Source organism: Sapajus apella, unplaced genomic scaffold (genome assembly GCF_009761245.1).
Source record: "Sapajus apella isolate SASKATOON/1434 unplaced genomic scaffold, GSC_monkey_1.0 scaffold62, whole genome shotgun sequence".
NCBI classification, from domain to species: domain Eukaryota; kingdom Metazoa; phylum Chordata; class Mammalia; order Primates; family Cebidae; genus Sapajus; species Sapajus apella.
The window spans coordinates 11,638,433-11,660,389 of NW_022437002.1; the positions used below are offsets into that span (position 1 = coordinate 11,638,433).

General features: G+C 51.2%; 1 protein-coding gene across 1 annotated transcript; it reads right to left on the reverse strand.

Moving 5' to 3' along the window:
- Positions 1 to 735: 735 nt before the first annotated feature.
- On the reverse strand, positions 736 to 16,323 carry NT5C1A (5'-nucleotidase, cytosolic IA). The gene is made up of 6 exons (XM_032247042.1): positions 16,093 to 16,323; positions 8,307 to 8,474; positions 7,763 to 7,892; positions 5,536 to 5,658; positions 3,364 to 3,548; positions 736 to 1,467 (listed from the first exon to the last, which is right to left on the reverse strand). The coding sequence occupies exons 1-6, from the start codon at positions 16,225 to 16,227 to the stop codon at positions 1,102 to 1,104; spliced, it is 1,107 nt and encodes a 368-aa protein (XP_032102933.1). The 5' UTR covers positions 16,228 to 16,323; the 3' UTR covers positions 736 to 1,101.
- Between the last annotated feature and the right edge of the window lie 5,634 nt (positions 16,324 to 21,957).

A 21,957-nucleotide genomic window follows, 5' to 3' on the forward strand; every position in this document is an offset into this window, starting at 1 on the left:
GGCTAGAGAATCATAGGAGCAGATAGGTCATCTTGTCTAGTGGTTTCAAAATGTGTAAAATTATAGATAGGGTTTCTGGGGGCGATTGTGCATTTTGTCCATTTGACAAAGGCCTCTGAGCGGAAGGAAGGGCACGTGAGGGCTGAAATCTAGCCTCTATCTTGCTAAGCTGTGTATCCCAGCATGGGTCTGGGTCAGGCCAGGCCAGAGGAAGGGCTGTCTTTTTGTTATTCATTCACCTAGATAGTGTTCTTCTTTAATTTGCACAAAAGTGCCATACCCTCTAAGAGGGTGATTTTTTTTTTTTTGAGATGGAGTTTCTCTCTAGTTGCCTAGGCTGGAGTACAATGGTGTGATCTTGGCTCATCGCAAGCTCCACCTCCTGGGTTCAAGCAGATCTCTGCCTCAGCCTCCTGAGAAGCTGGGACCACAGGCATGCGCCACCATGCCTGGCTGATTTTGTATTTTTAGTAGAGAAGGGGTTTCTCCATGTTGGTCAGGCTGGTCTCAAACTCCCAACCTCAGGTGATCCACCTGCCTTGGCCTCCCAAAGTACTGGGATTACGGGCGTGAGCCATCGCACCTGGCCTAAGAGGGTGATCTTAAAGAACCAAGCTTCTTTCGCTAAAAGGGAGCTTGAAAACCACCGATAAGATAGTGAAACTGGGGCCCATGAAGGGGAGGGACTCACTCAAAGTCATGCAGTTAATGGCAGGACAGAGCTTAGAAGCCAAATCCACTCTCTCTCAAAGTGGTGTTCATTACACTACATTGAGCTAGTTTTCATCCCAAGCCCCTTTTGAGAAATCCTGGCTTCTCTGACCCCCCCGTCAGACCCGTTAACTTCCCCCTGAAATCAAGCTACTCCGCACAGTCTTACTGTCCTGCTCAGGATCAGGGTACAGAATTTGCCCCAGAGGAGGGATGTTGAGAATGCCAGTCCTGTCTGCATAACATCCTACAAGTACATCACTTACAGGGATGAGGGCAGACAGTCAGAAGGGCGGAACAGTGAGAAACTTTTAGAGGGATCTACCAGATGAGTGTCGAAGTATGACGGGGAGGCTGCAGCAATGTGGGTCAGTGGAGCTGGGGGTTCAGCTACTGTGCAGATGGGGCCTGCTTTACAGGTGCAGTCCGCCGGGGTGTCTGTGCCACGCCATAAGGCACATGGGCAGCCACGGTGCCCATCTCCTGAGCCCCAGCCACGTGGAACATCTGGTCATCAAAGAAGATGTGTGGGCGGATCTTCTCAAGGAGGGGGCCCTTGGGCGCTCCAGCGAGGAACAAGGCTTCATCTGTTTCCAGGCCCCAGCTGCGCAGGGTCTTGAGTGCTCGGGCCCCAGAACTGGCTGCACTGCGTGCTGTCACCAAGTAGGTACGAATTGGGCACTCCAGCCGCAGGCCTTTGGAGTAGAACTTCTTCTGCAACCTACCCAGTGCCTCCAGAAAGCCCTTTAAGGGGCCCTATGAGAAGGCAAGTGGAACATGGTGAGCTCTGCCGCCTCCCGAACATTTGCTCCCAGCTCTCCCTAAAGCACTAGTGTCTTGTTTGGTGTAGAAAACCTTGGGATCCTTAAATCTTTCAGTTAGTTCTACTATGCCTGCTTAAGCTACCGTGTGCACCAGTGGGGCTCTAGTCAGTGGATCTGTGTTGTTGTATATTGGGGCTGGGTCAGAATAACTATCAGGGCAACTGTTAATATGTATCGTCCATCCACATGCCCATCAAAGTATACAGATGTCTGTCCTGAAGCTCTGTAAGTGTGGCCTTCGGTGCCCATCAACAGGGAGTTTATTGACAATATTTAGTGGGGCCGGGCGCAGCGGCTCACGCCTGTAATCCCAGCACTTTGGGAGGCCGAGGTGGGTGGATCATGATGTCAGGAGTTCCAGAACAGCCTGGCCAATATGGTGAAACCCCATCTCTATTATAAATACAAAAATTAGCCAGGTGTGGTGATGTGTGCCTGTGGTCCCAGCTACTCCAGAGGCTAAGGTAGAAGAATTGCTTGAACCTGGGAGGTAGAGGTTGCAGTGAGCTGAGATTGCACTACTGCATTCCAGCCTGGGCAACACAGCAAGACTCTGTCTCAAAAAAAATAAATTTAGTAACTATGGCATGGGCACCCTCCAATCAGAGTGGACTCCAGCTGTAAACAGCTGGTGAAGATGGACCAATGTGAAACTGTTGAGCATCAACCATGTCCATCTGGCACCCAGGTGGCTCAGGGTGTCACGTTTGAGATCTCTAGGGTCAGGGAAGGAATTTATTCTCTACAGTGCCCAGAACAATGAAGCTTCCCGACGATGTGAGAATAAAAAAAAAACAGATGATGATGAGGAGAACTGCTTATTTCCAAAGCAGCTAGAAATAAACAAAAGTGGGCTCCTGGTCTTGGAGACCTCTTACTTGGTAGGTGACCTGGAATAAGGAGTGGTCTCCTGGGCCTCTGCCTACCGCTTATTAGGAAAACTCTCCTGCCCTGGATTCCCAAGGATTTCAGAGCCAACTCAGAAGAACAGAAGTGAACTGAATATTTAGCAGCCACAGCTGAACCTGCTGAGCTCCTGGAGAGAGGGACCCTGAGATTACTGAGCACCCAGATTTTTGTTAAAAGCTCAAATAGGAGCTCCCAGCAGCACTGGAGAATCCCAAAAGCCTCAACTCCAGGGAATTCTTATCGAGCTCTAGGGCACAGTCTGTTGTTAGACACACTGAGCCGTTTGAGGGTGAGTGAGGGTCCCCGTGCCCCAGCCAAGGGATGGATGGCAGGAGGTGTCCCAGAGCAAATGGTCTGCCCCACACGCCACACTCAGCTGGATCTCCCTGCCCAGCGAGGTGCCCCAGTCCAGCAATTCCTTTCCTCCTGTTTCCAGTGAGGGAAACAGAGGCTTCTTAAGAGGGTGGGTGCTCTTTCAGGAGGGTGGGGGATCTTGGGAGGAGGTGAGGGTTCTAGAGAGAGGATGGCAGCTTCAGAGAGACAGGACAAGGCCTTTAGAGCATATAGGGACTTCAGAGAAAGGGTGGGGACTTAGAGAATGGGGACTTCAGAGAGGGAAAGGAGACCTCAGAAATGGGGATTTGAGCTGCAAATAGTGGGCGTGGGCTTAGAGAGAAGCTTAGAGGGAGAATGGAGGCTTCAAAGGGGGGATGGGATTCAGCGAGGGGATGGAAGCTCATCAAAGTAGGCGGAAGCTTATTGATTGGGGGGCCAGTGGTCAAGTGAGAGGGGCAAGGGGACTGGCTGGAATCTGGGCTGAGCCTGGGGTTCGTTTGGTTCTGGGCTGGGAGTATAGGCCAAGGGCAGGTCTGGGAAGCTGCCTTGTTCCACTCTGGGGTTCTGGGTCTATGTGGAGCACCTGAGCCAGAGGTTTGTTCTCGTGGGCCTTCTCATGCTCGAAGAATCGGTCCAGACCGTGGGCCTTGACAATGCGCTCCGACTCATCTGAGAAGAGCACCGCGTCCCCATCGAAGGCCACACGCAGTTGACTCTGGGACACAGCCACGTCCCTGCTGGGACTGAAGATGGTGGCAGCTGCGATCCCTGGGCAGAGAGGCAAGCATTGTCTGCCTTCAGGCTGGGCAGTGGGGCCACAGAAGGCTATCTTAGGCTATCCTTGCCCCACCTGCCTCACAAAGGACTCAGGGCGAGGCTGATGAAAACTAATATTTAAAACATTTAAAAACCGGTAGTGCATGGATCCTGGCCAGGAAGAGGGCAGGAGCAGCGGTTCCAAAGCAGGTCTTGAGGGCCCTTGCCTTGCCAGGTTACCCTTTTGGTTATTGCTTTGTGGAGAAGTCTGGGAGGAGTCCCGGGGGGCAGAAGGGTACTCAGGACTCAGGGCAGGAACAATTTACCAACAAGTATGAAGGCATTTCAATGCTTTAACACCTAGTAAGATCATGCTGCTGTGGACCAGACAAACATCAGTGCCACAGGCCACTGTCTTCCTGCCAGGGGTGCCTTACAGCCCTGATGGAGATCTAAAGTGGGGCTGGGAAGGAGCCCCAACTCTGGCTTGGCCTCTGTCACCCCCTCACCATTGGTTCTAGCAAGGCACTCACCTTCTCTGGACCACTGTAAAATTAACAGCCTCACAGCTCTGGGACTGAGACCACAGGCTGCAATGGGGTGAGGTGAGTATGGGCACCCTCAGTCTACAGCCACAATGGCACCCAGGTATGCCCTACTGGCGGCTGTTCAGGGTTCCAAAAAACAACCTAGGTGGCCCTGGGAGACATCACAGGTGATGGCTAGTTGTGTGCACAGACTCTCTGCAATCCTGGGCTCCTCCAGGGGTCCAGGGATGTCTCTCAGGGGTTCTGGCTCCAGGCTAGAGCTGCACTAGATGGCAGAGAGCCAGTGCTGGGAGGCTGGAGACCTGGGCAGCTGGTTGAGCTCATTCCCTAGTCCCCATCTCTCCAAAGACCACTTCAGCCCAACTCTTTGAGAACTGAGGATCACAGAGGCTGGGCTTAGGTGTTTGGGAGTGAGCAGTGCTACCCTCTCACAACTTCACTAGCTTGAGGCATCAAGCCAGGCACCTTCTTAGCTCTGCCAGCGCTGGAGCCAAGATGACCCAGAGCCACCCCTACCCTCAGCAGGGCTTCCCCGTGGACCAATCTCCTGCTCCCTAGCCTGAGGTCAAGTTACAAACACACAGAGGCACCCTGACATGCCAGTGCCAAGGCCCCAACCAGAGGGTGTGACAGCTTCTGGTTCCTGGTGAAAGAATGCCTCTAGGAGCTCCCAAGTGGCTCAGGGGACCGAGTTATCAGGGGAGAGAGGCCAGGCTTCCAGGCAGGAGACAACATGAAAGAGGAAGAGAAAAGTGAATATATTGCTGGTTGATTAAAAACAAAAACAAAAACTTGTCACTAGTGTTCAGCCTAAGAAGCCCTCTCAGTCCTTGCTCCTCCATATACCTGTTTTCTTCCACATGCAATAGTATATGCACCTTGTTGGGAAGACTGAAACTACAGATACCACCCAAAACTGCCCCTCGAAAGACACACATAGAGGAGCATTCTCTTTGTCGGTACTTCCATCTGGGTCTCCCAAACTCCACTAAGCACTGGCTAGCATAGCTGCTGGAGATGCTGGCCATTTCCCAGACCCCACCACTCAGGCTGGACTAGATACAAATCCTCCTCCCCATTGGCCCAGGGCAGGGTAGAGGCTGCCTATCGTCCTACAGGAATCAGAACTCCTTCTGACTTAGAGTAATCATAGAAGAAAGTAGCTTTCTGGGCTGTAGAGAGGGTTTCCATGGAAACAGAAGGCTGGGTGAAGCTGAGAAGTAAAAGCATCCATGACACAGTAGGGCCAGAGGTGGGAAGATGGAACAGGTAGGGTCTTGTTTTCAGAATTTATAGGACAGATGATAAGAATTAAGGAAAGTATTGTGCAGTTTTGCCTTCTGGTTACCATGGCAACTCCCAGCACCTGCTAGGAACTTTAGGACCAGGCCTCCCACCTCAGGGACCCCTTTGCTGCACTCCGCATATTCTGTCTCCTCACTTAGACTTACCCTCATCGATGGCTTCTCGCACTTTTTCCGCATCGGCTGACAAGTAGAGATTGGTGTGATAGGCCTTGAGGTAGCAGATGGGGCTGTTCCCACCTGTCATGCAGAACCTCTCGATGAACAGGTCTGGGAAGGAGGTAGAGGACTCAGGTAAGGCCAGGGTCAACCCTGGGATTCAGGGCAGTCTCTTTGTGCCCAGTGGATGCCTTCTTAGTTCTGGATGTAGTATGGCAGCACAGCATGTCTCTGTGTGATTTTAGGCCGGTGTTCCCCTCTGAGCCCCTACATCCTTCATCCATGAAATGTGGACGATCACCTCTCTAGAGCAATTGTCCAGCTCACAGGGACATCCTCTTGTCCAGGAATCACAGTGCTACATGCCTGTGTGACCCCCACCTCCTGACCATAGCTCATTGGATAAGAGCAGACACCTGACCCAAGCTGGGCCAATCTGATTACCTAGGCTGCCAGTCTGCTGGTCCCCATGACTGCACAGACTGTAAAGTATTTGTTGGTTGATAAACTGCTGCTGCTGTGCTCTGAGCCCATTAAGTTACCTGTCACTCTCCCACCCCCTTAACCAGGACCTCTGTCCTCCCCAGAGTCCACAACAGAAGGTGGTAATGCCTGGTATGGCAGGGGTCCTTCAGAGCCCTGCTTCAGCGCTATAGGGGGAGTCTGTCCTGATTATGCAGTGCGTATGTCACACAGGTGGTTAAATATTTTTAATATCAACCCTGCTCCCAGCAATTTGAAATTAGGATTTTAAAATGCCAACTATACTCTCTTGGTTGCTAAAACTCAGGCCTTGTAAACCTATAGATATAGGTTTATTATTTTTCTGTCTCTGTCTCCCCAAAGTGTAGATTTCTCCACTTTTCTGTTTTTTTTTTTTTTTTTTTTTTTTTTTTTGTTGTTGTTGTTGTTGTTTTACTTTGCTTTGTTTTGTTTTGTTTGAGATGGAATCTCTCTCTGTCATCAGGCCAGAGTGCAGTGGGGGAATCTCGGCTCACTGCAACTTTTGCCTCCCAGGTTCAAGTGATTCTCGTGCCTCAGCCTCCTGTGTAGCTGGGATTACAGGCATGTACCACCATGCTCAGCTAGTTTTTGTATTTTTAGTAGAGACGGGGTTTTACTATGTTGGCCAGGCTGGTCTCGAACTCCTCACCTTAAGTGTTCCACCTACCTCGGCTTCCCAAAGATTACAGGAGTGAGCCACTGTACCTGGCCCGCTTTTCTTGAATATGGTTTTTATTCAAGGAAAGCAGATAAATCCAATTTCGGTGTTGCGGGGGGAAGCAAACTTGCTAGAGAAGCACAAATAAAGGTTCATGTGGCCTGAAGAGAGAAGAGGCCGGGAGGCATTTCTAGTACTTGGATTTGGGCCTTTGTAGGCCCAATTTTGCCCTCTGAAAGACACCCCTGTAACCCAATAAGAAATTATTCTCCTCGGCTTAAGCTAGCTCTGGATGGATTATAATTATTATTATTTGAGACGGATTCTTGCTCTGTCGCCAGGCTGTAGTGCAGGGGCATGATCTCAACTCACTGCAACCTCTGCCTGCCTCAGCCTCCTGAGTAGCTGGGACTACAGACAGACACCACCAAGCCCAGCTAATTTTTATATTTTTAGTAGAGACGGGGTTTCACTATGTTGGCCAAGGTGGTCTCGATGTCTTGACCTTGTGATCCTCCCTCCTCGACCTCCCAAAGTGCTGGGATTATAGGTGTGAGCCATCGCACCCGGCCGGAGGGTCGATTGTTTTTAACCTTGGGTTCAGACTAAGACACAAGGCCCTTTCACTCTGACAGCTGCACTGGATTCTCCTAGCAGTCTTGTGAGGCCTGTTAGCCCCATCACAGTTAGAGAAACTGAGGCAGGGAGGCAGTAAGTGCCCCACCTAATCACACTGGGAGTAGGGTATGCTGGAACTGGCTTGCACCAGCTTGCAAGAGCCCACAGTTAAACATTCAGAAATTTTGTGAGCCATTTGTGTTGTTCAACCACTGATAGCTTGGAATCAGTCCTGGTGGAAATATTCACACCCCTAAAACTAGCAACACTACGAATCAGGGTTTTGCTTGTTTGTTTAAAGAGCCAATTTACAAGGACACACTGGGCTTAGGGTTCCGGCCAGTACAACTCTATCCTGCAGAGGTGTGATCCCATCCCTGGGGGGTATGGTAGGGGTGTCCCAGGGGAAACTCCCATCCTCATGCTCATGCTCACCATAGTGGTTGATACTGTTGATGAGGCGGACACCCACTTGAGCGTGGTTGTTGGTCATGAGGACGATGTCGAAGACGTCCTCACTATCGGGGTACAGCTCCCGCAGTCGCCTGTTCACTGCCTCCAGAGCCTGGAAGGGAGAGGGCACCCTCCAGCTGAGACCTCCAAGGATTGATACCTGCAGCTGGTGGCCAAGGATCCAGTGGGGGGAGGGAAGGAGCCAGGCTTGGGATGAGATCCGTGCACCTTCTCTTATTGCAAGTTGTTTAACGCTCAGAGGCACCTCGCTAAAGGAGTGAGCCTGGGCTGAAATCCAGCCCGCATTCCACTCACCAAGCTGGTTACCAGGCATGGTGCTGCATTGGTCCAGAGAGTGGGGCGGCCTCTTCTTCCACAAAGGCTCCGTCGCCTAGCCAAGCTGTGCACCTACGTGGTTACATCTGCCCAGAGGGGCCCTTTTTCCTGACTCAAATACCCATGGGAGTGCCTTTCTTTAATACCCACAAAGGCACTATAGGAGCTAGTGGTGGAACTGCCCCCTCACCTTCACAAAAGGGAAGGCCGGCCCGGGGCTGAAGGGCTCGTTCTCATGTTCCAGCTGGTAGCGCACATACTCCTCCACGCCCTGCTCCGTGTAGATCCGCTGCTCCTCGTCCATGCGAAATAAGGCTCTGGAGGACACAGCGATGGTGACTGCATTCTGAGGCTTGGGCTGCAGGGGTATGGGAGAAGAGGTCGTGACTCAGACCTCCCCTGAGGCAGGTGCGCATGTGTGAGTCTTCCTGGGTAGTGGGGACATGGAGAAGATCCAGATGCAATCTGTAACCCTAAAGAGGCCCAGCCTTGGGCAGAGGTGGACTTAGGTCAGGACCCCATCTATGCCGGACCCAGATGGGGGTTGACAGAGGTGCTGGCTCCCTTGCTGGAAGCAAGGAGTCTGATGGAGGGAGGGCCATGCCCTTGGGAGTTTGCAATCTAGTCGGGCATCTGGATGCAACAAAAAAAATGAAGCCAATGTATGTGGCCAAAGTATGACGGATGCTGGAGATGATCTCAGATGGTTTCCATTATAAAATAACAGCTACATGCCCTTAGGAAGAAATGACGTCCACAAATATGATAATTATATATAAAAAATGTATCTCCAGCCCAGATCTGTCTCCTGAGCTCCAGACTCACCTATCCATCTAACTGTCCCAGTTGACTAACAGCCATCAAAGTTAACATTCCCAAGGCTGAACTCCCATCACCTTCTCCCTGTAACTCATAGCAAGGCTTGGAACCACTCTCCACTCATTATCCACACAGAAGCTGGGAAGTCAGCCTCAACTCCCTTCCCCATCAATCAATCAGCGAAATGAGTCAACTCAACTAGAATCCATCCACTTCTTTCGTTCAGGCTGTCGTCATCCGTCACTCTCTCTAATCTGCCATCCATGCTGCTGTCAGGGGATTTTTCTAAACTTCAGATCTGACCACAGCCCATCTCTTTAGCGGTGCACGCTATTCTCAGAATATGGCCGGCAGCCTCTAGTGTGGAACAGAAAGCCCTTCACAACAGACCCCTACTTCTCTTTCCATTCCACTCTTCCAATCCCCCGCTTGGCCCCATCTGGCCTTTCTCACACCAGGGCGTACTTTCCCCTCTTTCTCTGAGCCTTTGCATATGATGTTCCCTTGCCCAGTGTCCTCTTTCCCTAACTCTCATTCCAGCTAACTTGTGCTCAACCTTCAGGTCTCAAACTAGATGTCATCTCTAGGAAGGCTTCCCTCAGTCTTAGTCTTGGTTTGATACCTCTCCTAAGGATTTCCTCTTTAGTAAAATTTAACATTAAATCGGCCGGACATGGTGGCTCACGCCTGTAATCCCAGCACTTTGGGAGGCCAAGGTAGGCAGATCACCTGAGGTCAGAGGTTCAAGACCAGCCTGGTCAACATGGTGAAACCCCATCTCTGCTAAAAAAACAAAAAATTAGCTGGGTGTGGTGGCACACACCTGTAATCCCAACTACTAGGAAGGCTGAGGCAGAAGAATTGCTTGAACCTGGGAGATGGAGGTTGCAGTGACCTGAGATTGTGCCACGGCACTCCAGCTTGGGCGACAGAGTGAGACTCAATTTCAGAAAAAAAAAAACAAAAAACATTAAATTATAGTTGCTTATTTAATCACTTAAGTTATTAAGTTCTGAGTGTGCAGGAACCATGAGTCTTGTTTAGATTGTATCTCTAGTGTATAGTACTCTGCCTAACACAGAGAGGTGCTCAGTAAACTTTTAATGCCTCTGAACCTTTCATACATTTAAACAAGAAACAGTATGTGCAATGACAAATTTAACATGAAATAGAAACTCCACTGCAGTGCTAAATTTGTTAGATATCCTAATTTGTTCAGATATCTTGAGATATAGAAGTTGCTCAGAGAATATTTCTTTTGGTTGAAGCAAATTTGTCAAATATTCACTGGTTCTTGTGCCAGGCACCTGAGCTCTGCCCAGTGATCCTGGCAACCACCTGGTTCCTGTCCTCAAAACTCACAGGTTGGTAGGGAAGAAAGATAGGTAAACAGGGAACTCAGATGCAAAAGGGAAGGAAATGAGTTGTTGTGGTTTGAATATGTCCCCCAAAGTTCATGTGTTGGAAATTTAAGACATAAGGCAGCAATGTTGAGAGGTGGGACCTTTAAGAAGAGGTGATTAGGTCACAAGGGCTTTGCTCTCATGAATGGATTAATCCCATGATCATGGGAATGGGTCAGTTACGGAGGGAGTGGGCTCCTGATGAAAGGATAAGTTTGACCTCCATTCTCTCTCTCTGTGTCTCACATGTGCTTCCTCACCATGTGATGCTCTCTGCCATGGGAAGATTTTTGCCAGAACCTGGAGCCATGCTCTTGGACTTCCTGGCAGCAGAACCATAAGGCAAAAAACCCTGCTCTTTATAAATTAACCAGTCTGTGGTATTCTCTTATAACCACGGAAAATGGACATGAGCTAGAGAACAGAGATGAAAGCAAAGTATTGATGGCAGGGGTTCAGAGGAAGTTGTCATGGAGAGGAGACCTTGCGAGCAAAGCCTTAAAGGGGGTTCGGGGGGCTGGGCATGCTGGCTCACACCTGTAATCCCAGCACTTCGGGAGGCCGAAGTGGGCAGATCACAAGGTCAGGAGTTTGAGACCAGCCTGACCAACATGGTGAAACCCCGTCTCAAAAAAATAAAAGAATTTTAAAAAAGGAAGAGCAGGGTGAAGGAAGGCATGAAGAGGTTTGCATACACACAATGCATTCACAAAGGTTGGCAGAGGCCAGGAATGTGGGGGTGGGTGTATATGAGCCCAGAAGAATAAGCAGATGAGAGCTTACAGAGGGCCTTCTCTAGGGGTCCCAGAGGGCTCCAGAACTTCTTCCCTACTGTTATGATCTAAATATATGCATCACCCCCAAACTCATATGCTGAAACCAAACCCCTAAGGTGATAGTATTAAGAGGCAGAGGCGTTGGGAGGTGATTAGTTTATGAGGGTGAAGCCTTCATGATAAAAGAGCCCCTAGAGAGCCTCCTTGCCCCTTTCATTATGTGAGGACACAGCTAGAAGTGGTCATCTATGGACAAGAAAGCTGATCCTCATCAGACATCAAATCTGCCAGCACTTTGATCTTGAACTTTCAGCCTCCAGAAACTTATATGGGAAATAAATATCTGTTGTTGATAAGTCAGTCAGTCAATGGTACTTTCTTATAGTATCCCAAATGGACTGCAGCACTCACTTCCAGTAGAATGGGGGAGTGGAGCATGGCACCCCAGACAGCAGCTGGCCCCTTTATAGTCCCTGGGGAGGATCAGTATATGAGTGCCCAAGGGACTTACAGACACGCAGAGAATCCCACCATCTCTGTGTCCTGCGGAGTCCTGGGGTCATGATTCTCACTTTACAAATTAAAAATGAGGGACCCAAATTGAGGTCAAGGCTCATAAATGCACCTCATATTCTGGCCTCTCCTGATCGCCTGTGGATCATGTACTCAACCCCACTGCTTCTTTCTGGGGTGAGTCCTGGGTTCCAATCAGTTGACAACATTGGGTGGTTACATTTGAGAGACACTGTGTGATGGACATGGCAGAAAACAATACAGGTACGATCCTTGTCCCCATGGAGCTCATGATCCACCCCCAAGGCAGAGGCTGACACCATCTTTTAGAAGAGCGCTGTCTATGATAATGGAAATATTCCATAATCTGTGCTGTCCATGTGCCTCTGTAACAATTTGAAATGTGGCTAATGAGACTGAGGAACTGAATTTTAGATTTTATTTGATTCAAATGAACTTAAACAGCTATATATGGCTAGTGGGTAATGCAGCTTTAGAACCTTAGGAAGGCAAAAGAGTTCCCTAAGGTCCTGTGTTAGACTTCAGTTTGGATTTGACTTTTAACGCCAACCAAGACGGTGTATGTGGCCAGCAAGGTCGGTATAAGGCTGCAGCAGGACAGGTGCTCCCTGTTGGAGGTTCAACCCAAATACCTTTCTCAGTTGCTGACCACCACCGTGTGTCTGTGCGTCCTAAGGGTGGGGTTGGTGGTGGAGTGGGGAGACCCACTCTCATAAACCCTGGAAGCCTGGAGGCCTTCAGAACAGGAGCTAAGCTTGCCCCACCCCCTGGGCTTACTGCCCCAGGAAAAGGCCATCACCCTTTCAAGGACAGAGAGCCAGCTTCCCTCCCAGCCCCTCCAGACAGGTTCCCAAGCTTGCCACTCCAGGCCTAGCAGCCAGCCAAGGTCTCACTCCTCACTGTCTGTCCCACAGTCCCTGCCAGACTGTCAAGTCCTGGGTCCCCTCTGGCTGAGCTACCCAGACAGACCCCATCCCATCCCACCCCTGCTGTTGCAAGAAAAACATCTTGGTGGCCTTGGTTCCACAAGTCCTCTGCTTCTCGCTTTTCCAGATAGGGAAACAGGCCCAGAGAGGGGCAGAGTATTACTCTAGGTCAAGACAGAGCCAGATGAGGTCTCAAGTCTCTGGCGTCTAGCCTGGCCTCTCTCCACACTGCAGTCCCCTTGCTATTCCCCTCCTCAACAGCTCCCAGAAGACTCCATCCCTTGCTACTTCCGCCTTCCCTGGAAACATCTCCCCCAGCCTTCACTTTCCAGATTTGAGAGAAATGATCAGGGCATGTCCTCAAACTGAGGTTTCTAAGGACAGGTCTCTGTTTCCGGTCAGAATGGAGGTCCCAAGGGCAGGACTCTGTTTCCCCACTTAGACTGCTGTGACACAGTGCAAACAAGGTAGAGTTTAAGGGCCCAGAGGCCGTGACTGTGTAAGAAATATGGATCCCAGCTGGGATTGATGAATGACCTGTCCAGGCTCCAGGTGGAGCTGAAGGAGCAGGTGAAAAGGGCTGGCCAGAGCTGGGGAGAAGCTGTGGATGTAGACACCCTCCCGGGCCTGGCCGCAGAGGTGGCCATGTGTTAGCAGGGGCATCGAGGAACAGTTCTTCCAGAGAGCAGAAAGAAGCCTTGATCTCAGACTGTGAATTGGGTCAGAGCGACTCCGAGGCTTAGTCTGGGAGCTCTGGGCTCTAGGAAACCAGTGTCCTGGCAACACTCTCTGCCTTCCAGGGTCAGGCTGAGGGCTCCAGCTGGGGGATGGGAATGAAAGAATAGCAAGGCAGCCCACCCCAGCCTGACCTGCCTGAGGAGCTCCCATTTAGGCCAACGTAATTCTGCTCAAGATAGAAACATAGGCAAAAACTGTTATTCCTAGTAGGACTTAGAGAGGGAAGGGCTGCTGAAGGAGAGAGGGGCAGGAGAGCTCTGGGTTGAAGAAGTGTTCTGACCCCATGAGGTGAGGGCTTCCAACAGGGCATCGGGCGTTCAATATTTTACTCAAGCCCCTGGGAATGAGAATAAGCCCAGCCCAGGCCACAATGGAGCCCATGAGGCCTAAAGTCCCCAGAATAGCCTGTAGGAAGAGGGGCTTCTGCAGGGAATAGGAGCTGGGAAGCCTCCGGACTTCTTTCCTCCCAGAGAATCGTGAGAGTCCGGGGCTGACCCAGGGGTCATGACTGTCCACTGAGCCTGAGCTCCCTGGTTCCTTGGTGCTTGGGGAGGAAGTGGATTTCGAGCACTGATGCATTCACTACCCCAGTCCCCAATCTCCGCCCCTTCCTCTCCATAACTCAGGCCACAACATTGACACTCATCCAGCTTCCTTTTCAGACAGGCACCAGCCTTCTCACCGGTGGGCTTGTTGCCAGACTCACCCTTTCCAATCCATCCCAGACTGATCTTTCTAAAATAAAAATGGGACCCAGTTAATCCCCTAATGAAAGATCCTGGAATAGCTCCATAATGGTATTCATATGTTTTAAAAATGTAGGTTGACCTTTTATTTAAATGAATTCAAATGAACTTTGAATTCAATATGTAAGCCAGATATTATCATATATAGTTACCATATATCTCATACCATATGGTACCAGATATACCATATATAATTGGCGTATATTTATTTTACAGATTCAAATGCATTGTGTTTATTTATTTATTATAAAGTCAAACAACGAAAACAACACAGTTGTTTGCATGACAACAAATTTGAAACTAGAGGTTAGGATGTCTGCGCAGACTTAAGCTTCAGCGTCCAGCCAAGTTGTTGCTGTGTTTGTATTTGCGAAGTATTGAGAAAGTCCTGATTCAGACCAATAAGTAGTTGCAAATGCTAAAAGGTTTTTTGTTTTGTTTTGTTTTAAACTACAGGCCTCACAATCTCAAGATGCTCCTCTATGAAACAGATCACAGGGAAAGCCTTATTCTGAGGTTTGCTTTAAAAAAAATCTGCAGCACAAGCTAGTGGCCTTGAAACTGCTAAAATATCCACCTAATACATTAGCGTGAATTGGGTTTTATTGCACATTTTAAATTGTATAAAACTTAGTTTGAAGAAGAAAGAAAATACACTGGATTTACATGTGTGCAGACTCCATGAAATAGGGGACTTAGGGAAGCTAGTTTGGAAATCCCTGACCCCACTGAATAAGGTCTAGACTTCTTAACAAGATCCCCAAGGCCCTCTGTGGGCTCTGTCACATCCCTTCTGCTCTTCTCCCAGCAATCCTGCATTCTCCACTCAGTACTTACTCAGGAACACAATCCTGAGCTTCAGAGACATCTGCATGACTTTTGCCTGTCTTGTTTTTTTTCTCTCTGGGAAACTCCACATACTCAGGCTTTAAGATCAGCATACATAGCACTTCTACGAAGCCTTCCCCAGTGTGACGGCACTACTCCATTCCCCTGACAACTCACCCAGGCTCTCATCTCCAGAGCCCCCATCAGTGTGTGGTGAGCTCCGGGAGGCAGGGACTCAGTTTAGTTAATTCCTCAGTCCCCACTGTTGAGTGGAGCCTGGAGGTGCTAAATGTAGGATTACTGACAGGGTGGACCTCTTGGGGAAGGGTCCTTGGAGGGAAGCAGCAGGTTGCTTTAAGATCAAGCTGGAGCTCTTCAGAGGACAGCTCTGGGCCAACCTCTATCCTCAGTCCCCTCCTCAAGCTCTGAGATCTGGGAAGCTGGGGAGAGCAAGGCCCAGAGGCGGACCAGGGCATCATCAACTTGTTTGGTGGGGGACAGGAGAGGGCTCCTCTGTGTGAGGTCCCAGACGGCTGACACTACCACGGGATCCTGGGGATGTTAACACCCACTGCGAGGGGAGCAGAATCGGAGCTGGAGGGCAGAGTCCAGCGCTGGAAGCCTTCAGCGGAGGGCACCGATCTCCCCCAGATCCCCCCAAGCGCAGAGTGCGGATCCCAGTGCCTGGTGAGAGCAGCTCCCTTTCCTTAGGACGCCGGGAGCGCAGTGCCCCTAGCCCAGGGCCTAGGGCCCAGAGCCAGACCTTAAACGCAGGGCCTAAGGTCCGGAGCCCGATGCCCAGATGGCGGAGACTGGAGCGCACAGCCAGGAACAAGGTTCCCGAGTCTGGTTACCCGCGCCCGGGGCGCTTCTGCAGGCGCTGCCGACCGGCTTCGCCAACAAGTGCAGTCCGCGCTCCCCGATTGCCCGCGTGGGGCGGGGCTGGGGCTGCGGGCCTCGAGCTGGGCCCTGATGACAGCATGGGGGAGGGAGATCCTGGCGTGGAACGCGAGTCCCAGGAAAAAATACACCAGAGCAGAGCTCCCAAAATAAACCCGAGCCCGCGCCAGCTGCAGGGCGCTTTCTGGGGCTGAGGAGCTGCGTCCCCTCCCAGAAGGGCGCCACGGGTCCCTTCTCAAGAGACTCATGACCCCTCTCTCGGAGTAACCCTTCCCCACCCCCCGCAAACCCATGCCTTGCTTTTACCGATTTGGGTTTCTTCTTGGGTGCGAGGTTGTCGTAGAAAGTCTTGGCTTCCTCCCAGAGCGGGGCCGCAGCGGTCTCCGCTCCTGGCCCGGGCTCGCGGGGCTCCTGGGGCTCCCGGGGTTCCCCAGGTTCCATGCTCGGGCTCTGAACCGGCTGGGCCAGAGCAAGCGGCGGCGTAGACGCGAAGCTGGCTGGACTGGGCTGCAGGAGGGAGGCGAGTCCCAGCGAGGGAAGGGGGCGGGCAGCGGCGGGGAGGCTGTGCGTGTGAGCTGGGCTCCCCGCCCGCCGGCGGAGGGGGTCACACTCGCCCTCTCGGTCGCTGGTGTGTCGCTGCCGCCGCTGCCGCTACTATACTGTATGAGGGATAGCTGGATTCTCCTTCTCCCGACCGACCCATGCCCGAAACCGGTTGCGTAGTGAGTGGGGCACCTCTCTGGCTCTCTGGGTTTGTGGGCTGCAGCGGATTTGGGATTGCGAAAATGATGTTCTTCGCAGGCTCTGAAGGGCGCGGAGACAGGAGAGGCCTGACAATTTTCTCCCCGCCAAAGGAGAAAATGAAAAGCTAACCGCCTCCCCCTTCAAAAGCTAGCCGCCCATCTTTCCTTTAGGAGCCTGGACCCAGGATCCTGACGATGTCGCCTTCCCTCCGAAGCCCGTCCATCCCGCAGACGGGCAGGAGGTGAGGTATGGATAGCTCCGGCCACCAGCAGTGGCCTGCTCCCAGCGGGAGCGCAGTGGAGGGCCCAGCCGGACAGCTCCTCCGCACTACCTAGGAGGGGGTCCTTGAAGTCCATGTCGAGACCAGGCTCCCATTGTCCTGGGTGGGGGTCACAGGCCAGAGACTCCCAGGGACTCTGAACCCGAATTCTTGCTGGCCCCCTTGGTGGTCAGCAGGGGGCGCACATTCCTAGGCCCCCACCTGCCCAGCCTGGAGTGATTAGTTATAGGCCATGAAGGGGCTGGATGGAGGGAGGGCAGAAGAGGGGCCTTGGAACTATCATGCTGGAGTTCCAGGGCATCTGTCCTTCTTGATGAAGAGCCCTGTACTAGTCCCAGGGTGCAGATGTGAATGTCACCCATTCCAAGGCACAGGCCAGGAATCAGACAAGTAGCCTCTCTCAGAGGTGTGCATGGGTGGGTGGGAGAAGCAGGAGAAACACTAGCTTAGCTGGGAAGGCCTCTGACTGGGGAGGTGAGGGGGCTACAGAATGGAGTGATTCTCCCCAACCTCCACCAGGTCCTGGGAGGAACCAACCCAACCTGGAGTGAGGGGAAGGGGGAAATCATAATAAAGTGTTAGGATTAGGGGCAAACATGTTTAGACTTACTTCCAGGCTTAGTAGATTGTCTCCAGAGATGGCCCAAAAACCTCTTCCGTCCTGCCTGTCTTTTGGCGATGTGACTTTGACACTTCTCCCGTCCAGAGATCTCTGAGCTGGCCTTGTGACTTGATTTGACCAACTGAACGGAGTAGAAGTGGTGCTGTGTGGTTTCCAAGCTTAAGTCTTAAGAGGCCTTGCAGATTCCATTTTTGCCCTCTTGGGAGCTGGCTACTATGTAAAGAAGTCTGGAGTATCCTGCTGGTAAGACCACATGGTGAGACAGAGAGGACCTGGAGGGTAAGAAGCCAGTGACAGCCCAGGTGACTATAGGTACAATTGGCAGACATGTGCATGAGGCCATCCTGGTTGTTCCAGCCCTAGCCCAGCTCCCAGTGGAGTTCAGCTGTGTGGGTAACAACAGCCAACACAACATGAAGCAGTAAAACCTTCCAGCTGAGCCCAGACAACTCACAGAATCATCAAAAACAATAAATTGTTATTTCAGGCACTATGTTTTGGGGCAGCTTGTTACACTGCAATAAATGATTGAAACTCTAGGAGTGGGGTCAATTATTCTCAGGTGCCTTATGGAAGGGAAGGATGAGGTCACTTAGGAAGAGTGTATAGAGTGGTGACTTGGATGGTGGTGAGCACTTGACACAAAGGTGAGCCACCCCCATGCTGTCCAGCAGCCTTTAATCTGTGTGATTGGCTTGGAAAGATAACCTGGGCGAATCAGGTTTCTCTTTCTTAGGAATTTGGAATTGGGAAATGGGCTGGGCAGTCAACCATTGGAATAGAAGCTGAGGATGCTATGAAATACAATTGGCTCCCTAGAGACCTGGGTGAGCCTCAGTAGACTGCAGTTATATGCAATGTAAAGCTCAGAGCAGGTGGAAATTCTCTGTGAGCAGAATGACTGAGGAGCAGATCAAGATGGGAAGGGATGTGCAGACAGCAGCACATGAAATAAACCATTCTGCCCTGAGAGGGAGCCACCTCTGGTCCTGACAGCTTCCCAAGTTCTAGCTAAGGACTGGCTATGGTGCCCATCTCTACACTTTCATGAGATTCTCCACATTGTTTCAACAAATGCCCCCAAAAGGAAAGTTGGTGGCCAGTGGTTTTGCTTGATTAACTACTTTTCCCAGCCTCTCTTTCTAATAAAAAGCCCAGCCTCCCTGGTTCTCTGGTCAAGAAGTAGGGATGTGACTGAGATCTGACCAATTGCAGAGCATTGACCGCAGCGAAGACACTCTTCACTCTTATTTAGGGATGCCGGGAGATTTGGTTCTTTTTCTCTGAGGTTGTTAATCTGGGACAATGTGAGCTGGGAACCCACCTGGCTGGTGAAAGAACATGGAAGAAGCACATCTGGAAGGACAATGGTGCCACAGAGAGAGAAGCAGGAGGGAGGGAGAGAGGATGCAACTGAGTCTCTGGACCCAGCCATGCCTGAACTTCCCAATTACATGAGCCAGTACACCTCCCTTTTTGCTTAAGCTTGTGTGAGTTGGATTTTGTTCACTTGCAACCAAAAGTCCCAGCTAATCCATTCCCCATTACTCAACCTGCCATGAGTAGACCCTGTTCCTTGCCATCAAAGAATCCTGCCCAGATTCCTGGTTCAGTCTCTTTAAGAACTTTTCCCAGGCTGGGTGCGGTGGCTCATGCCTGTAATCTGAGCACTTTGGGAGGCTAAGGCTGGCAGATCACGAGGTCAGGAGTTCAAGACTAGCCTGACCAACATGGTGAAACCCTGTCTCTACTACAAATACAGAAAATAGCTGGGCGTGGTGGTGTGTGCCTGTAATCCCAGCTACTCAGGAGGCTGAGGCAGGGGGATCACTTGAACACAGGAGGCGGAGGTTGCAGTGATCCGAGTTGATGCCACTGCACTCCAGCCTGGGCAACAGAGTGAGATTCCGTCTCAAAAAAACAAACAAACAAAAAAAACAAAAAAACCCCACTTTCCCCAGATCCTTCTTTGGAAGGATTAGAGAACTTGGTCCTCAACTGTTCTTTCCACCCTTGCCACCCTTCCAAGCTTCTGGCCACCCTCTCTGGCTTACCTGTCACTTGCTAATAGCTGGCGGGGTGCAGGGCTTCCCAGGCTCAGGGTTTTTGGATTTCAGCCAGCACTTTGCCTCCAGGTCCAGCACTTCTTCAGATGAACAAGCTGGGAACAGACCCCTTAGGGCACGACTCCAGGATCCCCACACCTGGCTGCTCCCTTGGACAGCCCTGCTCCAGCATGCCTGGCCCTGTTGGCTAATGTTTAGTAACACCTCGGGCAGATGCCACCTCCTCCATGAAGCCAGGGCTGCCTGTTCCCCACCTCTTTACCTGTTCCCCACCTCTCCCCAATCAGGCAAGACGCTTCCTCCTCTTAGGCACAGAGCTCATGTTTTTTTTTTAACTCTCTTTTCACATTCTGACTTGGATTCACTCCTGTAGCTGAGGAGGCACAATAAGCAGTGGCCTTGATGTTAGGAGACCTGAGTTCGAGTGGCAACTTGACCATTCTCTGCTGGGCCTTTCTTTCCTTGTCTTAAACACACACACACACACACACACACACACACACACACACACACACAAAACCAAAAAAAGGAGACTTAAATGTGTGCTGGAGCCGACAGCAGATCACATGGGAAGTGTTTGTTGACAGTGAAGGACTGTGTACAGTGAAGGGCCAATTGTCTGCGGGTTGGGAGGGCTTCATAGAGGGGGAGATAATTGAGATGGGAATGGGTAGCCCAGGGAGGAGCAATGGCTTGTGCACAGCACAAAAGCATAAGAGACCCTTTAGAAAATGGGGCCATTCAGGATGGCTCATTGCAGGGCTCAGGACAGGAAAGTGAGAGGAAGAAAAGCCTTTTGAGGTCAGCTGGCACCAGATCATGCAGGACCTGGAGGGACATTTATGGAGAAAGTCACACAGAGGGGTGAAGGGAGCCTTTGAAGAGCTGACACGGTCAGATTTGTGCTTTAGGAAGATCACTCTGGCTTCTTAGTGGCAGCTAGATGGGGCAGAGGGCAAGGTTGAAAGTAGGAGGTGGACTAACTTGGCTGGGATAGAGATTGTGGGAGCCTGAGTGGGTAGTCTGTGGGAGGAGGCAACCCAGGAGCGGTGTGCCCAAGGTAGACAGGGCAGAACTTCCCATCCCTCAGCGTGGACTCAGCCGGGAACAGCAGCCCCAGGTTCTCAGGCTTCTGAGTCACCTCCTTAGGTTTATGGTTGCCCCGAGGCCAGGTCAGCCTCCTTCCTCTGTCCTAATTGCTTTCTGCGAAGGGAGCTGGCCACCTCCAAGTGTCCTTGAGGGAACCCTTGAAGAAGCAATTGAGCATTTCAGGAGGAGGCAGGCAGCTCCAGCCCCCATTGCCCCCAACTTTCTTCAGGGAACAGTGCTTCTCCGGCTGTCGGGGACATTCATCCTCAAAAACCTTTTTCTTCTTCTCACTTCTCCATCCTACATCCTGCACTGAGCCGTCCTGAATGACCCCCATTTCCTAAGGAGTCTCATGCTTTACGCTTCGCCACCAACTCCCACCCGAACCCTTAGGACCACATTTTGCGGGGGGAGATCTCAGGGCTCTTGCTGGGCTCCTGTGAATGGTGGAACAAGTTATGCACTATTCAATGACCCGTGACTAGCAGGAAAGGCAGAAGCTGAAATGTAGCATGTGGTCCTCTTGCGAAACTGTGCACCCTAATATGACAGGGCCGTATTCACCCGGAAGAAGGGTCATATTTTCCTCATTAGCCCAAAGGCGCCATCCACTGCCCAGCTGTGTACTTAACCGTGCTGCTTCTGCTCAGAGGGGTGCTTTTTCCTAAGTCATACAAAGGGCACCATATGGACGAACTATAAACCCTGGCTCTTGGCGTTTCTTCCCTCTGGCCACTATCCTCTCATTTGGGCTCTTATGAGGCCTTTCAACAGACAGAGGGGGAAACTAAGTCCCAATGTCTGCCACCATTAGCTTCCTTCTGAGGGAATTGTTCACATATCAGTGTCCAGTCTGGCCATAGATGGTTGGACTGTTGGAGAACACCTGACCTAAGGGATCCCACCCAAAGCTAAGCCAAACCAATCAGATCCTTTTGCTCATGAATTGGAACTAAGAGGCAGAGAGGGGAGTTGTCAGTCACTGGTGAGTCTCGATACCAAGTTGGAGATTCAGCCACTATGTGCAACAAAACCAAAGAAGTATGAAGAGAAGCCCAGGAAAGGGGCACGGATGCAAATATAGGCCAGGGGATGAGAGGCTGCAAGGCCCAGAGATGGTAAGGGATAGGCCCAGTTGCCAGGTCCAGTTCTCTTGAGGTTCAGCCATTCTTGATTTTCCATCTTTAGAGTCTCTTCTAATCTGCTCCTCCATTTATTTGAACTAGCTCGAGTGAGTCTCATGCCATGTTCCCAGAGTCCTTGCTAGAACAAGGACCTTGGTCCCTCACTGAGTGAGCTCCCAGGCCTCTTCTCACTCTTCCTCCCCACCCCAATCCTGTCCCAGCTTAGAGAAGAGCAGGAGCCCTCAG